Source organism: Syngnathus scovelli, chromosome 7 (genome assembly GCF_024217435.2).
Source record: "Syngnathus scovelli strain Florida chromosome 7, RoL_Ssco_1.2, whole genome shotgun sequence".
Classification (NCBI taxonomy): Eukaryota; Metazoa; Chordata; class Actinopteri; order Syngnathiformes; family Syngnathidae; genus Syngnathus; species Syngnathus scovelli.
In genome coordinates, this window is record NC_090853.1 from 7,425,034 (window position 1) to 7,444,170 (window position 19,137).

The window sequence follows — 19,137 nt, forward strand, 5'->3', positions numbered from 1 at the left end:
ATTTCTACCTTGACACTGTCTTCATCCTGACCCAAGTAAAGACTTCTCTCAGGCAGTGTGAGTCCTTCCTGATCAATCTATGCAGACATCAGACATGCAATTCAATGTCATAGTCACAAAAGTGACAATATTTACCAAAAACAATGAAATACATGTTTATTTTTCAAATCATAAACATAACTGTGGCTAATCATTATTTGGGTCTGTTCCCTTTTCAAATTTGAAACTGAACCACCAACTAAATCATTTCTAAAAATCTGTGAGTGGCTCTTCTGCACTCCCACCACTCTATCACATAAGATTGGGACTAATTTACATAATAAATGCCCTCATGCGAGTTTCCTTTTGCCAACCCTCGCACATCATGTTATAGGCAGAGAAACCTGTTGTCCACTTTCAAGTGAGGGACATTTTATGTCCTATTTTTTTTTATTTTGCTCAGTTTTACTCCGTAAAAAAGAAAACATACTCAATTGCCTTACCTGCATGATTACGTACATTGGGTAAGATAAATAAATAAATAAATGCCCCCATAAGGGTCTCTGCCCTGCCGGGCTGATGTCACAGGTGGTGAATGGGCTTGGGTCGGTTATTATACAGAGCTACTTTAAAGTCCTTTTCTGAAAAATTATCAGGTAGAAAAACCAATATTTCAGTAAAAAAATCAATAAAATACAGTGGAAACTCCAAACTGTATGCCTTTAGGTTTTTCATTTTGTTGATGTGTGACATTTATTTCAAAAGTGACAAAGCATCCTCAACAAGGAGAAAAAGAGGAAGAGAAGAATGCACACAATAAATAAGTATGTTACATGATGTTTACAGCTACCAACCTTGCTTGTCTCACTATTAACAGTGGTCAACTTATATGTACACTAAAAAGCTAATCAGAATTTGATCAGCATCCCTTCAACAGATTGTCTTCAACCTTAGAGGTTCCACTGTCGAGCCACAATAAATAATACAATTTGAAGGTGTCTTTAGATTTCAAATTCGTCAACATAGAGAAATCATTAAAACCATGTAATATATTCCAACAATTGTCTTTGTCTGAAGTTTCTATTAAAAACTTGCAGGACAGTATTATAATGAGAGCCTTCTAAAGGCTATGCTTGAGTCAGCGCCTTATAATGTGAATTTTGACATTTAAATGAAATGTTTTCCCCGCTCCCTTTTCTTCCCTTCTTTAATCAGGAAAAAAAAGTATTTTAAACAGTCACAGTATTTGATCGTGGATATGAGCCATGTTTTTGCACCAAGAGTATCTCTGTGAGATCAAGTTCAACTCTGTGAGATCAAGTTCAACTCTACTGCTCAAACATGCTGTAATTAGGAGGCAGTCTATGACAACAAGCTGTGTTGTCACAGAGGATTAACCTTCTAACATAACGATACACACACGCAGATGCACGTGCCGCATAAAAATGGACACTGTTTCTCACCCTGATTGCATTCCGAGAAGAGTTCTTGTCATCCACGTTGACGGTGAGAGAGAAAAACACAGCAGTGCTGTACACGCCCTGCGTCCTATAAAGCAGTTCATTGAAATCTGGTCTTTGTGGGGCACCTTCTTTCTCCCAGCCTGCAGCCCCAGGAGGAGCCCCAACCTGATCCCACCCTCCGCAGCTGTCAATCACCTCCATCATGGGGTCAGAGCCTAGCTTGTCGATCTCTTGGATGTTGATGCATGATCTGTAAAACTCCTTGACTTTGCGCTCTGCCGATTGGGGCTCACGTCTCTGAATTGGCTCCATAAGTATGTGCTGCAGTTTTTCTTCATTGTGCTCTCCTATGGCTGTAATGATTCCATAGCTGAGCTTGTCCTCTGGGATGGCGTGACGTCTCAACCAGCCTCCACACGCAAAGGAGTAAAAGTCTTGGCAGGGCTGGATGGTGGGGTCAATATTGGCCTGCACAAAACGTGCCGCCCGCAACAGTACGCGTCGCCGCTGGCAGTCCTGCCTGCACTGCGGATCTTGCTGGGCCTCCAGCGAAATGTATTTCATTGCTAGCATGCTTCCTAAAATGACACACATGCCCGCTGCGAAGACCAAAGCCGATAGGAGGCAAATCTCTCTCCGGCTCCACCGGGGGAGCCCGCCACCGCTGCCGGTGCTGCTCGCATCTCTGTTGCGACCATTTGACCAGGTGCTTCCCCGCCCGCGCGTCATGTGACGGTCCAGACTGCCACCCAAGTGAAGGGTCATACCATTACTGAGGATGTCACTGCTGTAGCGGCCGCCATATTTCACTTCCTGGAACTCATCATAGTGTGCGGTTAGCGAGTAGGTCTTCTCCATGACAATGGGACGTTATGAATTAGACGTCACGAGCAGACGGCTGTGGGGGAGAAGGGATTAAAGGGATTTATTTTGTGTTCAGATTAAGACCATGACGCCGAGTGAGATAAATAGAGGGAGGCCACACAGGGCAAAACACGGATGATATGGACGTCTTAGGCTACGTTGCCTTTGTTCCTTTCAAATCACAAGCCGGCAGAGTGAGGACTTCCATTCTGCTTGAGGAATCTCCCGGGTCTTGCTCTCTATCTCGCTCATCCTCTTTCTCCTGGCTCCCTTTCCATTTGTTCTCCTCCTCCCCAACTGGTTCCAGGTCACCTGCTGATGAAAATAAGAATGATTTAGGAGGGGGCTTTGCGGCATCAAAAGAAATATTGAACAACCAAGACTTTAAAGTTTGGGCACAGTTTTTGCACATATTCTGACCAATTCTGATGGATGGCGGCGAAACCTGTTGGGTTAATCGCTGTCTCTGAGGGAAGTTTGGATGACTTGCTAAAAACAGGGGATAAAAGCTGAGAAATTGAGTGTAAACCTGAAGATTGGGTTCGCCAAGGTAATTTTGTGCTTAAAAATAAAATGCACCCAGAGAGAGTAATCAAAAGCATAAATCTTAAATGAAAGGCATCATCCAGATCCATGTTTCCGAGGGAACAAAATAATAGATCCCAACCTATCAACACAAGAAATTAAATCTGGATTAGAAGAAATGTTCAATCAAGTTTCCATATCTGTAATTGCAGTCATAAAGCATCATCATGTATTCTACTTGAAAAAAAAATCCCTAAAAATAATGCTCGAAAAGCTGCATTTGTGAAAGTACACAGACCCACAAGGTAAAGGTACATAGAAACAGTCGAGGGCTGACTGCTCCAACTAATCCACTGTCCATACTGCCTGTAGGCGATATCACACAAAACAATGACAGCGCCGGACAGATAAGTCGTGTTGTACCGGTGTGAGGGAGCACTCTGTATGACTGTGTTGCACGGGGTTATTGGTCAGCCAGAGTCAACCTGCTCAGAGCTATGAAGACCATCAGTTACACCTGATATGAGAAGAGCTTGCTGCAGTTGCTGCGTTCATCATGCATACACGTGGACACATCAAAATCCATCACCTCAGAAGACATAAAGTCGAAATGGTGAGCACCACATGACAACTGCAGGAATACGGATCGTACAGTAGTGCCTCGTCTGATGAATGATTATTAAGTGTATGGAGAATGTACATCCATCTTTTATTAAAACAAAATCGAAGCAGCGTATGAATTATAATGGAATTTTTCCAACAAATGCAATCACCATTATAAAAGACCAGCAATAGTTCAATGAGTATATAACAATTGCTCGCAAAAACATCATCGTCAGCATCATCACGACAGTTTTAGTAATTGGGTAGTTCTAGCACAGTCTTATGACAGGCAAGTTAACCTAATTGATCATATCAGCTTTTTTTTTTTTGTTGATAATTTAAGTGAGAATTATTCTTCCAGACGTCGTTAGTCGGCACACTTTTTTTGCAATGATGCCTCCCTATTAATATTTCTGATATTATGTATTTCTTGTAGCATCTAGTACTAAAAAATCTTAGTCATTACTGCTCTTGTTTCTGCTACGGGGTTATCAGTCATTCGCACCCTCCTCAAAGTGTTCGTCTCAATACACAGTGCTGTGTAGTTCAAGGCAAATTGGGTATCCAAAAGGGCAGAAAATTGGGGCAAGAACTGGGAAAATTCAACGATTAGGTCTCTCAGTGAGATGTCATTGTCCATCCAAATTTTCATCTGTCAAAACCGCCACTTTGGTGCACATGCTTTTGTATCGGTGAGGCTTTAACTACTGTATGTATCATGACATTAGTTTCATGTACTTAATGGATGAGCACTTATTCTCTCTACCTCTACTTATTATAATGCACAGGTGATCGGATTATATGATTTCGATATATGCCTCCTCTCTTTGCAAGTACTCTCGTCTGCTTTTGAAATGCACCTACACTCCCTTGTGCCACAGCTCCTTAAACACGACAATAAATTAAGGCGCGCACACAGACACACACACACGCACTCATGCACACACACATACGGACCTGAACTCGTGTATGGATAATGGATTGGATCTTGTGGGTTCCATCACAGAACGCTATGTGTGATGAATGGCTATTTACTGAACATGACAGCTTCTGATATCTGAGGGTAACTTATGCTGAAGCGTATGCACACACACGCGCACACACACACACACACACACGCACACACGCACACACACACGATGCAACTGCACAAGACTGGACACATATGTGGAAAACACAGGTCTCATGAGATATTGCACTTTAGCAGCTTTTGTCATTATATTGTATGCCTTTGAAAGTATTCTATTAACATAAGTGGTAAATCATTTCTTGGAAGGGCAACACTTTCTTTCAATGGCCCTCATTTACCACCAGTTCTTGATACGTCCTAGGGACTTATTGTGGTAGAATTGTATAATAATTGTTTGTATAAAAATAATTGGGTCTCTGGAATACATGCCCACTGATCCTTTGTCCGAGTCTGACGCCAAACTACACAGAAGCGCAATCATGTTGAAAAGAAAACATAAGCAGAGCTGCAGTGTTAGCACAGATTAGTGTCAACCACTGGTGTTACCAGCATTTATGTTTTACTCTCCAAAATGCTAATGAGCAGACAAAGCAAGACAGGTTATTATCAGGGGACTGTTACTGTATGCTAAGTCAGATCAGCTGGCAGACACCAAAACCGTCATACGCAATCACACTTAGCCAATTCAATCATAACAGCCCTAACTTCAGTCTGATAACCTGCTGCCCTGTGGCATCTTTTCTTGATGAAACACTTGATGACGACATCTTTCCTGACTTTGCAAATTATTTTGAGTGCTTCTGTTTCTTTTGTTGTGTGACACAGGCTTTGATTGTGCAACCTGTCCAGCTCGAGTTGCGTGTTCGTGCCAAGAAGAGGAAAGTGTGGTGAACTTTTTCTTTCTTTCTTTCTTTCTTTCTTTTTTTCTTTCTTTCTTTCTTTCTTTCTTTCTTTCTTTCTTTCTTTCTACAAACAAACCAGAAATTTGTAGTAATATGTAGTATTAGTGTATTTTTTTTTTGCATATGGAAATGTGAGCGTATTGTAACTTTTGTGCTTCACAGTGCTTGTTTGCCAATCTGGCAGACCTGTCTGCACCAAGCGGGGCATTGTGGCAGAGCGAGAGCGTGTCCTTTGACATGCACCCAGCACTACTGAAAATTTGGTGGCTGTAAGTCTGTCTAACTTCACATCTGCTTGTGCCATATCGCGGTCTGGCGGAGACCGCTGACTTAATGTGATTTTGATGAGCAGACCAGACGCAATTGGAGGTGTCGAGGACTAAGCGGCGCCCCAGAGGGGATCGAAACCTTTCTGTTGCTGGTCCTATTTAATGACCTTCCCTTAAATGTTGGGCAAGTACCATCTCTGTCAATTTTTAACACTCTATGGGCCCTATTTTGTGTAGCAAGTCTAATGCAGAGCATAGTCTAACAGGGATGGAAGTAGTCGTGTCTCTCATTTGCATCAAAATTAGGGCGATTGAAGAGTCTACCGTGCCTAACATTGCGAAACAAAAGCATCACCCTACTTGGGCATCATACCGTTGCTTAAAAGTGCAGGGCACTAATTGATGAGCTAAAATGAAAAAAAAAAAAAAAAAAATAATAATTCTTCCATGTACATGAATGTCATCGTATTTCATATGACAACCGGGTATCAAACCGTCTAAAGTAGTAATCAATTGATTGTATTATTATCATCATCATCAAAATTATAGTTGTTAAATCCCTTTGGATGACACAGGGATGGGGAGCAGGGCATGAAACGTCAGAGGTGGGGATGAATAAATCACCTACTCGGGCAAGTTAGCACCAGTTAATTCTACATTTATTGAGGGTACCTGCTAACCATGTCTAGTGCCACACGGGCCAAAAGCATCAACAAAGCGTCTAGCTTGGCTGGATTGCTGCCTTATTTTCCGCACAGCGATGTCTCCAGGCATGACTGTCATTGCGACACAATCAAAAGTGGAGCGGTTTATATTGGCGAAAAATTGTGCTGTTCACACCCACAGCGGCACGATTGGCCCTTTTTGTTGAACAAAATGGCTTGAGTGAAATTAACAATCCGTAATTGGTAATCCGGTTACCAATAGACCTAACTCACTTTCTTTACGCGCTAGACTTGTGCCAGCCGTGGAAAAATGGGTGCTCTGTTTTTCTTTTTTTTGCTTTTAGGGAACATACAGGAAAAACTGCTAAAGAAAATAACGTGGACAAAACGAAAGCTAACATAATTGCTTCTTTACAAATGTTTGCTTTTGTAGTGCCTCTCCACCCATCAAGTATGAAATTGTTCAGCCAAGTAAATTTTTTGTTAGGTGCCTGTTTCCAAAAACGGGTCTGTAAGCAAGCCTTTCAGATATTTCCTGAACTGTGACATCACAGGGTGTTTGCCGATGAGTCCATTGCGTATGCCACACGCACAAATCCACACACAAATTGACAAGTTTACTTTGGATGCTTGGTTTACGTTTCTTCATGAATAAAATTTTGATTTGTGGCCCGAAACAACTTGTGCTATTGTCATGTCCACAGTCTGCAGTGGAGATGACAGCATGGCTCATTTGTATGAAACGGGATGCTGCTCAAAGCTGGCTGTTTTCAAGAGGGCTGCAAAAATGTTTTGTATAAATGTTAAGTGTTCTATATTTCTGACTGACTGAGATATCTGTCATATATCAGTGTAAGATGAAGCATCACACATCTCTTTTAAGAATTGTCACACAAAGACGTCTAGCCTCTCTTCAATACCACTGCCACCACCAATGAGTCACACAGTATGTCTGCTTGCTGCTTGGCATTGTGCATGTTATATTGATTTTCAGAACGTTTTCTGTATAAGCAACTCCTTCCTGCAGCAGAGATACTATGTACATTAATACGGCGTAGTGTCTTTTGAAATAACAATCATGGACCAACTATAACTCTTGCTTTCACTTAACTGCTCAACTCGGGACCTTTGATGGTGACCAAATATAGACCATACCTTTAGCTTTTTTTCTTCAAACTCTCAAAATTCTCAGTGGATTAAATTATTATCCCTGAGATCAAAATTGTTTCAAAACTTGCTGTAGGAGCACTGTGACTCAACCCTTATCAGCAGCTTGCAGAGGCTACACTCAGTAGTTAGTCTTATGGTAACATGTTTAAAAATCAGCCTTGGATTTGTAATTTTAAGTAGCAGTGAATTCATTAAGGCACAACAACAGCAACAAACAGCAGCGACATCAACAACAATAGTCTTAGTAAATTGATCCATCAAATGTTAACTATTGGCTCACACATGCACTGTGCATATACGCTACAGTATATTGATACATCACATTTGTTTCAATACACTTTTTACGTGACATGCATTTATTGCTTCAGTTTTCTGTTGATCCTTCACACTTGCAAAGAAACACTGCGCGTCTGTTGTTTAGATTAGGAAAATATGAATACATAATAACTGTGAGAATATTTCTTTCTTTTTTTTCTTTTTCTTTTTTTACCAGATAATATATAACCATGAATTGGAAAACAAACGTTTATCTTGCTGTCAACTGAACGTGAACTTTCTTGTACTATTTGAACTTCAAGAACTTTTGTTTGTGACGCAAGGCACGGCAGCAAATTCATGGCTGTGCGTAAAACACAACCAGGGCTGTGGGCAATGGTCACTTTAATCGAATGGCAAAAATGCAAAGGCCTAGTAACAAAATTAATGAGGAATATATTACAAACATCATTCAATTGTGAAGTGTCCACTTATCCACTCAATCACACATTTAACATGGGTCCAACGGACCATTCAAAAGGCTTAGTAGGACCAATTGTGCGTAAAGTGACCAACAATCCCTTGAGCTTTTTCTTTCCCCAAGTTACAAATTGCAATCGCACTACATTGTCCAAAGCACAATTGCAAAGACCACCTGCGTGAGTTCTACCATGCACAAGAGTGGGAGGAACTTACCTGTGGAGAGTAAATCAAAACAGCTGGTGGGTATAGAGAAGTGCCTGAGAGATGATTGAGATCCGCTCCAGTGGAAGCCAAGCAGGTGATCCGCTTTCTTCACACACCGGGATGTGCACCGCTTACTGCCGCCGCTGCAGCAGCCCACAGCCTCCCAACTTGTAAGGGGGAGGGAGCGGAGAGGGAGGGACAAAAGAGAGTGAGAGAGAGAGAGAGAGAGAGAGAGAGAGAGAGAGAGAGAGAGAGAGAGAGAGAGAGAGAGGAGGTAAGTCCGTAATGCACCCGCGGCGCAGGCACACACAAGCCACACGATTATTCAAGTGTTCCTCTGTTGAGGTTTTAATAACTGGTCCCTTGTATCCCATGTATTTTGACATTGTGAGTCAACATGAGTATAGATTGTAGGTATTGTTTTAATAGGCATGGTCCAGTGCAGTTGTACACAAACTTTTTACAAACACACACAAAAGAAAAGCTAAACTCTTCAAATTCTACCATCATGACCACCATTAAAATACAATAGCTCAGTAGGCATAAGGGTGCATCACGCATGAGACAGTGGTGTTATTCCCCAAAATAGTAAAAGTAAGACACAGATTGAACATCATCAGTGCATTTAACCATTAGAAAATAAAATAAATACAAACTAATTCCATTAATGAATTGCATTAAGCAGTTGATGAAAATACTAATTGTACCAGACATTTCAATGTATACAGTTTAATTATCAAATTGACCCAACGGTCTTAATGTTGAGCTTGCACACCTTTAGTGGAACTTGGAAACATATTTGCCACCTTTCATGTGCTATACTTTTCCCCATATGAATCCATGAATCTCAAAACTGCAAAGCAGCTCTTTGGAAAATATTTGCAAACACTTTTTTTTTTTTCAGCCTTAACTGGATTGTCACCATCTAACCACCACACACAAGCCACAAGATCATTTATAGCCAACAAGTCGTAAACCAGTCAAACCAAAATGTTATACTGCAAATCAGCTTATTGACTAACTGGCTATTTCATTACCACTATTGAGAGGAAAGGAAAATCCATCATTTTTACTTCCTAATATGTTTGTCAAAGGTAGGTGTAGGTTGTAATGATATGACATTTGACATTTTGAGGTGGCTAAGAAGAGCAAGCAAGAAACTAAATATTTTTTTGCAGTAGTGTAAGAAAACATAATCTTTTCAATAATTGTACTAAGTTCATCTTGTTTTTCCTTTTTTAATCACTTCACTGGTTTCTTTTATATCAAACAAATTATTTTAGGTGCATTACCTGACATGTTTCGGCGGTTTCTTCCGACTTCATCAGAGTGTCACCGATGTGGTTGTGACGCATCTTTATCAGCTTATGGATGACAAAAACAAGATAAACTTAGTACAATTAAAACATAATCATGTAACACAAGAAGACACGAGTTGCTTCTGCACTTATTGGTTTTCATTTGATTGTTGTATTTGTATTTTAAATGTTTTTCAGCCAAATATTTATGGTATGACTTTTCTTCTGCATTAGCATGGGTTAGTGATAAATACGGTACATTACAAAACAACACAGCACATATCTTCTCACCTAGGAGTGTGAAATCTACTATTACGATATTGCTGTTCTTCCACTACTTCAGGAATTCTGTTGAGACAATGAATGAGCAGCAGTGGTTTAGTTGATTTAAATGTTATTGGTTAGCACTCTTGGGACCACAACTGACCTGACATTAGAAATAGTACCTCGTCAATGTTTGGAAAGTTTGTCTTCTACACAAAATTGTTCAAGAATCAGAATTAATTCAGTTTATAATAAACATTTCTTTATTCCAAATATGAACTAGTTCATAGTTCTTTGACGTGATGATTCTTCTCACATTCCAAAGACATGCGTCATGGGTACCGTATTTTCCGCAGTATAAGGTGCACCTAAAAACCTCCAATTTTCTCAAAAGCCGACAGTGCGCCTTATAATCTGGTGCGCCTTATATATAGACCTATGTTGAGCCACTACGGCAGGCGTGTCCAAATATATGGACTTATATATGGACTAAGTTTTAAAATGGGCCATTCATTGAAGGTGCGCTTTATAATCCGGTGCGCCTCATATATGGACAAAGTTTTAAAATGAGCCATTCATTGAAGGTGCGCTTTATAATCCGGTGCGCCTTATAGTGCGGAAAATACGGTACTTGAAGACATTCAACTGTGCATAAGCATGAGCGTGACCGTGAATGGTTGTTTGTCAATATGTTCCCAATATGTGTACCCAGCTTCTTGCCCAAAGTGCCCTGGGATAAGCTCCAGCTCACCTGTGACCGTAATGGTGATAAGTGGTTTAGAAAATGGATGGATGGATGTTGGACATCACGTTGGACAAAGTACCCAGCTACTTGACCTCATCCATCAACAGCGAGAGACGTGCCCAGCCTAGAAGGTACAGTACAGTTGAAGAGAAAAAATCGCTACAGTATTTCTCGTTGTGCCTAGGCAAAGGTTGATTCATTTGGAACTTTTCACTTTATTGTGAAGTACAGCCAACAGAAGTCTATTCGGCAATGCCTGCCTAGTTGTTATTGCATTCACAAATGCTACACTTCAATGTATGCAAAACCATTCTACTGTTTTTATTGTTTATATTGCATGAGAGGATTCATGGATGCTGCGGACAAAATCGTAACTCTTCTTTAAATAGATGATGAACTAGCCAACCAGCTGCACTACATCATTGGGCCTTGTGGAATTAATAGGGTAAATATTTGAGTTGAATAACACCAAATAAAACGAAATAGTCATTACATGCCAAAACAAACCATTCGGACAAAACAAAACAATAGAGCTCGGTTCCCAAAATGGCCACCACTTAAAAGGGAAACATAAGAAAAAAAATAGATCTGACACATTTCATTAAAGATGACCTATCATGGAATTGGACATTGGGTTTCTACAGGGCCTTCCCTATTACGTATGAAATTAAATAAGTAATTTTATGCTCACTTTCACTGCATGGGCCACATACACAAATCTGCACACTGCACGAGTGTTGCCGTCATTCAGTTTGCACTCATTTTAGAATTGAGGCTCATTAAGTACCCACTCCTTGCTCCACTCATCACAGGAACGAAAGCCATTATCGGAGTATGTCACATGGTATGTCACAAATAAGCTAGTAAGTTAACAAGCAACTGTTTATGAATGTCATGTGGTATTCTTGCAAATGCCACTTGAGCCATGACGTTCGCATCCTTGTCAGTCCTTAGCCACTGTGATATCATTTTCAGTTGGCAGCAAGTGGCAGTACAAAGCAAAATGGGAACAAACTGAAATGGACCAAAATGGGTGGATAGTTTTGCTTAATTCCAGAAACGCGATAGTAATCACAATACCATACCACATTAAGGCCAGTGGGGTGCATAGAATATATCATTGTAACGAAAATGTTTGACTTGACGTCAAATAATGAAATAAGATGGTATTTTTACATAGCTTGGCTCAATCTTTGGTCAATGCCCCATCCCATACACTCAGGCTGGTGACTGACAGTACCCTGTCTCTTGCCCAGGTCACCTTTTCTTGCCCATTTACTACCTCGATCCGGACAAAAAAAAAGACTTTGCTGGGCTTGTTGCATTGCGTCCTCTGACTATTTCACTTTCGCTTTGGGCATTTTGTCCCACTTTGCCCAAAAGTCATATTACTAACAGGTAACAGTGCAACGAGGCACACTGGCCTATAATCTGGCTCAGTGAAGCATTTCATTTGGGTTCAGCTGTCAGCCTGCACAGAAGCAGAACACTTGGCACAATTATATCCCAAAACACTTGCGGCCTACAGGCTCAGAATTATAACGAGTGCCCCTGGAGACCAGAGAGGAAGGAAAGAACCCGCCGAGCCAGGGACACTGATGATGAGCAGATGAGCTGGGATCAATGTTGGAGTCCAACTTAACGAACGTAAAGTGGTGTGACGAGGAGTGGTGCTTGGGGCCTGCAGCACTTCGCTTTCATTCAAACAGATTTGAATTAGGGTGTTATTTACACACCTGCTGCCAAGGGGACGGACAAGAAAACCCTCGCACCATCTCTGGCTGCTAGGCACACACATTATACAAACGAGTACTGGTGGGCAAACAAACGCATCTGGGTAATCCTCTCCAAATAGTTTAATTTCATTGGTCTCTAAACATGTCCTCTTGTAATCAGTGTTAATCAAGAATTGATCAAGGTCTGTACAGCTGGAAGGAACAATGAGTTATGTTTTGCTCCAGAGTTCCCCCTTGAGCTTGTGAAAGCAACTGAAGAAGCCAGAATTAGTTAAGCCAATAGAGTGAGATCAAGTGGAATTCCCACGAGCTTGTGCAGCTGGGACTTTGACCGAGGGCTGTGACCAACAATTATTTTAATAATCGCTTAATCTGTTGATTAAATGAATCAGGTTTAAAGGGAAAAATATTTTCTTTTCTACGTATAGTCAAGTTTATTTCTATAGCCCTAAATCACAGGCAAGTCTCAAAGGGCTTCACATATACAAAAAATTGACAATTGTTCTCAAACATCCCCTGATCTTAAACTCCCAGGAGGGCAAGGAAAAACTAAAAAAAAACCTACTAGGGGAAAAATGAGAAACCTTGAGAAGGGACCACAGATGGGAGGATCCCCCTTCCAGGATGACCAGGCTGCAATGGATGCAGAGAGGGCACATAGAATACATAATATAAAAAATTCCAAAGAAAAAGTAGATGTCCAATTCAAAGTGAAGAGCTGCAGGAGGTGCCCTCGATTGTCCTGGCAGTGTCTTCGAGGGGGGTATACTAAAAGTAAGGGCTATTTTAAATTAACACAATTCCCAAACATTAATTAAGATTCACTTACTTACAAGCTAAGATGCAAATTGAAAATTGATATACGCATAGACGTGTATTCCTCTCATGTAGCTAAACAAAGTAGGTAAAATGTAACACTAACAATAGCATACATCCCAATATAATAAATGTGGACCACTTTCACATTGCTAGACAAAGCCAAGCAACAATATACTTGTACTTTTTGATTCACTAGATCCAATCACATAGTGCAGGTGTAGCAAATGCTGTCGCTGCTGAGTTTGTGTCAGCATGACCACTGATATAGACCAGCTTCTACATGGGTGGGTGAAATAGAACGGGACCGACTTGCCTGCAGCTGGTGTGCCGGAGTAGGCGGACTCATGATGGATGGAGATACGTAGCTTGTCTAGGGGAGGTGGACAACATGAATTTCTTCTTTTGTTTTGCTCAGCATGTGAGCTTGACCTCAGCCCATGCATCCAGCGCCTCCCTCTTCCCACTCAGAAAGTCTAATGGTAAGGTCCGTTAATATTCTTCCACCATTACCTCACATGTCAGGGCAACGTTAATGATCCATGTACATTTTACTACTGTTCTTTTAAGAAGTCAACTTTGTATTATTAGAAAATAAGCATTCACAGTGACTATTTTGTCAGTGGGTGATTAGGTTATTAGGATTATTGGGAATGTATTTGAGACATGTAGTTCAGTGTATTTATTTTAAAACCGGGATTATATGTTTTTGCATTTTAAACATCTGAAGTTGTATTTTTCCTTCCCTGCCTTTTTCTTGCCTCAAGAAGTGTGCAATCAAAAGCTGTCGGGATTTCTATTTACTTATTGTCCACAGTTTAGTGCACATCCTTGTTCGTCTGCATGCTCGCTTAACAAATAGCATTTACAATGTGTCAACATATCAGAAGATTAGACTAATACTGTGTATGGTCTCATTTATTTAAATACGAACTATGACAGCTGAAAAAAAACTGGTGGAAAATGTAATTTCATTCAGGTGTTTGAGATTCAGTATCCGGGTATAGTGAATGCTGGCTCAATTTCCGAGTGTCATTGCTTGGTTTACTAGCCATTTGTTATTCATTCCCAATAGGTGCACAATGCAAGCACAAATTGAAAAGTACTGAGAGCAGGCCCTTAGTTTTGGCACGTTTATCGCAAAAGATATCCTGCAGCTTTTCAAATTTTGATTCGTCCCAAAGGTGTTTGATGGGGTTGATGTCAGAGCTCTATATAGGGTAGTCAACATTTTACACAGTCAACCATGCATGGGTATTACTTTGTGCACTGAAGCCAATGTCTAACAAAAAACTGCATTTCCAACTGTTACCACAAAATGGAAGCATGAAACTGAAAATGTTACGTTTGCACTGGACATTGATCATATTCAGACTAGACAAGGCTTTCTGTATATCTCAATTGTCTTTTTATTCTAACCCTAACCAATGTATCATTATCATTCATTCAATATGACCTTCTACATGTCTGAGCCCTGCATGGTATATAAAAAAAGACTACCCAAGGAGCAGTGTGTCATTTGGAAAAATTCCCATTTTCATTCAATTTTCTCTAGTACAGATGAATTTGTGTATGAATATCGATTAACAATAATGTGAGTACAGTACATGGTTAAATAGTAGAATAAAGTACAACTGAACTCACTGTCCTGCTCCCGTGACGTTTTTTGTTTTTGTTTACCGTAAATCATGGCATGCATGCGTCCCATAATGCATGTGTGGATTAAGTACAGAACAGCCCCCGAAATTTAAACTCGAAGAGCCTTATGGTGCGGAAAATACGGTATGTGAACTTGAACTTAAATCGTATCAGTAATTGCTTCAGTATCTGTCTTCTACTAAAACATACCCTCATTCATTTGCACCTCCACTGATCCTCAGATGACTTGTTTGGTGAGAGGCAGAAAACAAACAACATGAATTGGTCACCAGCCAATCAGTGTTTGTGAATAAGAAATTGTGAAAGTTTATCTGTTACTAACCGCATGAACGTCAGCTATACACTGTTAAAAATTGAGCTGGGGCAGTGAAACATGACATTAATCTCTGTAAACATATTTTCTGTCCTTGGAAAATCTTGAAGAAATGAGAAATTGACAACCACTGCAAAAACAAAAACCTTCCGACAACAAACTGGCATGTTTCCCATGAGCCACAGCTGCAATGTTCAATAATTGCTTAATTAACTGTTGCTGTCGAAAAGTCTCCTCTGAAGACGTTTGGATGTTGTTTATGCCTGTGTAAGTACACACACGCTAAACAGCTACACTTTACTGTGCATTCTTGCGTGTGCTCTTGCACACATGCAATTAAACTTTCACAATAACAAATGAGTAACAACAAAATGCTGCAAAAGAACGTCTCAGTGGAATTTTACTTTCTGTTATGCTCACAGACCAAGGAGTTTTTCCATAAAACTAATTATAATGTCCCTTCATTTACACCCTCCACGGTCCCTCTTCGCCATCTTTTTTACTTCTTTAGTCTCAAGTGTCAGAAACCCCATTACAGTATTTACATCAGTGGACCCTCAAAGAGTTCTCGTTCAAAGAGCCGTTGAGGGAAGGACGCATGGAGGCGAAGAGATATGGTAAGAAGGAAAGAGATGGATGGAAGGAGCTGAGCAGCCACACAAAGTCGCTGGCAAGACGGCAAGATGAAGGGCTGAGGGAGAGGATGGAGAACTGAGAACAAATATACTTCACAACTCAGGAAATATACAAGGAATAATAACGCATGGCGCAAGTCTAAGGTGCACTTGTACTCTTTAGACGTCAGTAAATCAGCAGCCCGCTAGTTTGAATTGCTGCTATAATTATCATAATTTTCTGAGTGAGTGGCACACTCTACTCTTTCACAAAGATTGTTACCATTTGATTTAAGACTTTATTCATCAAAATAAACCCCAAAACCTTTTTTAGTGCACAGTTAGATGTTGGGACATCTTTTTTTTTTTTTGCATTCATATGAAGCTGATGTAACTGTTTTGCTATTCAATGAGCAAAAAACAAACAAACACAAAATGCTGTGGCCTCGGTTTGATGATGGAAATGCTTTGGAAAGTCACAAAGAAGGACAAAGCTCGTAGGAGAATTTTATTGTGTTGCCAAAATGCTGTAAAATATTCAGAAAAAGCATGTTGATCTGTGCCCATTTAAAAACACAGCTAATTCATAAATACTAAATTCAGGGTGACAATAATTCAAGCTTGTTTTAAGTCCTTTGCATAGAGACTAATACTGTGTTCCAAAGCTTTAATAATTAACTATTTAAATTACAGTTGTACACTCTGGAACGACACTCAATGCATTTCTGTTGTTGTCACAGGAAATTATATGCGTACACAAAATAATGGCTGATACTGGACATCCATTTTTGGTTGCTGTTTTTGTCCCAGGATTTCCTAGAGGAATACATTTATTAATTCTTCGGTGGCGTGGCATTGGAGGGACCAACAATTCAGTCCACCGTTGTACAAATAGCTATGCGTTAATAGAAAGTTTTTTTTACAGTTTGATGTACAAAATGAAAATAAGAATAAAGACTCTTTAAAAGATATCTTGTGAATGGAGAAGATGAACACATGTTAGCAGCTAATTTCCCTGAGCATTTAAGAGAAGGGCAGAAAGGGGACAGGTGTCAAGACCCAGTGATAAAAGCTTCGGATTTAGAAGAGTTATGGACACTGAAAGGTGGCCAAGGGGAGGTCTAAGGAGAGATGGAGATTCTGCACCAGGAGTGCTTAGTGCTGTTCTCCTACATTGAAATTCTAAGCTCATAGTTTGCTGAAACCACTCCCCTCTTTTTATTTCCAGGGATGATGTCATCTATATGGATCCATTGGTCAGACGCCACAATCACTTACATCTGTGTCACTGTCACACACACACACGCACGCACGCACACACACACACACTCGTGCACTTAGCCTCACAACGACCTACATCTAAATGCACATTTGCTGCAAAGGACACAAATATATCTGTATCAGATGGGTGGAGTCAGCAGGGACCGGGAGAGTGGAGTGCATGATGGAGTATCATAGAGTCATGGCATACAGACAGTAAGTGAGTTGGAAAGCCACCCCTTCTACAAGAGCTTTATGGCTGGTTTAGGCCGGCTAACCAGGCCACTTAAGGCCACTGTGGAGGGGCGTGGCCCATTTTAATATGTGAGAGTGGTTCCAGTGGTGGCTGACGGCGTGAGGGAAGGTGGAGCTGACCGTAAATCATTTCAAATCATTCGGAATTCATGGATGGGAGGAGAGGACTTGAGGTGGGTGGGTGTATGTGTGTTTTAATAAAAGGAAGGTGGCCAAAGGCAAGCGCATGAATATTTCATTTTGATTATATTAAATATCACCACATGAGCTGCCGGAGAGCAAACCCTCAAAATATTGCTCTTTTTCACAGTTGTTTTTATTTTTTACTTTTTAACATCAAATTTGTGTATTATGTGCTCTTGTGATCTGTCGATGCACTGTGGTTGGGAAGGAATTGCTGTATTAGAACACCAGACTTAAAGCAATGGGTTTATGGATTACTTGATGAATGACTGTACTTCAGGCAACTGCTAATTATGATCCATTAATGTTCTTTTTTTTCCCCAAGAACTGGCGGGCTAACATTTTATTTAGCATTCAGACTGATCTATTTAGTAATTTTTTTTAAACGCAAAGTATAAATGTTTTGACCGTTCTCAGGGATGGAAAGTGGCCCTAAAAAATGTCTTTCTTTGTGCTGAGGCCTACATTAGGCTGAGAATTATAGATAAGTCTGAAATGAAATAGTTCTTTGCAAAGGAAAATTAAGAATTAATTCTATTTTTAAAAATCACATCAGTATTAGATTACCAAAAATATTCAACTAAGCAAGTGGTACATATATGTACCCACAGGTGATGTCAGCACCCCCAAATCGAAGACTATGGTCAACAGTCAGAAAGGGTGGAGTCCATTTTCTATACCAAATATCCAGTTCAGACTTAGGGTGAGAGGCATGCTACGCCTTGGAAAGATCACCAAGAGATCATAGAGTGATGGGAATGTATATAAAACTCATCTGTGTGAACCATACAGGGCAAATGGCTGCTGTAAGAAAGCATACTAATTAATGCTACTTTCAGTAAGTGGCAATCATATAGAAAATTCTAATGTCACTGAAGCACGAGTCTATTATGTATGCATCCCTACATTGTGTGTATGCATGTGGGGTGAGTACCGGAATTCAGCTCCCCATAAGGGAAACAGTTTGAATTAAACGTAACCATAATTATGTGGGCTCTGCGAGCCTCCATACAGTCACCATAGAGCCCCGGTCCCTACGCCTTTGGTTGATTACTAGTCCGAATGAGGACACCTGGGCAGCCATCTGCCGCTGAGGCAGCCATTTTCTACCCAAAGCAGGACCGCTGGCGTGAACGTTTTGAAGATGCTTTTTATTGCATGTTATGCTATCTTGGTCCGTACTGGCTCAACGATCAAACAATTTATTTTTCCCATTTTAGATATAAGAGGCTTTCATGCAAGAATCTAATGAGTGACCTATCCAAAAAGCACACAAAGCAAGATCATTACTTGTACTGCTTTGAGTCTTGTGTAAAGATTGCTGCACATATACAGTGTGTGTGTGATCAACTTGCTCAATACTTGGATTAAATTGAAATATTGTGCCTTTCAAAAGGTCATCGACAGTGATGAAGAATATGGGTCCATGGTAGATGTTAAGTCTTAAGTGGAGGACTGTCGAATCTCAGTGAACAAAGCCGGTCTATCTGAAGGTATTGGTGCAAGGAAGTCATTCTGTGTTGAGGCCAATATGGGAGTCATCACTTTCGGCGCAACGTCTGTTGATGGAGTCAGTCATTGGGATGGGAGAGTCATTCAGTGCTGAGGTTAGAACTGCCACTGTCAGGCCGACATCTCTTGA

General features: G+C 40.5%; 1 protein-coding gene across 2 annotated transcripts in view; it reads right to left on the bottom strand.

The window, feature by feature from the left end:
- LOC125972011 (endothelin-converting enzyme-like 1) overlaps window positions 1–8,519 on the bottom strand; it is a 36,492-nt gene extending 27,973 nt beyond the window's left edge. The window contains exons 1-3 of one of the 2 annotated variants that reach the window (XM_049725248.1): window positions 8,362–8,519; window positions 1,443–2,618; window positions 9–77 (exon numbers count right to left, since the gene is read on the bottom strand). In XM_049725248.1, the coding sequence (XP_049581205.1) occupies window positions 9–77; window positions 1,443–2,300 (927 nt within the window). In that variant the 5' untranslated portion in view covers window positions 2,301–2,618; window positions 8,362–8,519. Of the gene's footprint in view, window positions 1–8; window positions 78–1,442; window positions 2,622–8,361 lie in introns of both variants that reach the window. The other variant, XM_049725247.1, reaches the window with a different exon arrangement.
- Between the last annotated feature and the right edge of the window lie 10,618 nt (window positions 8,520–19,137).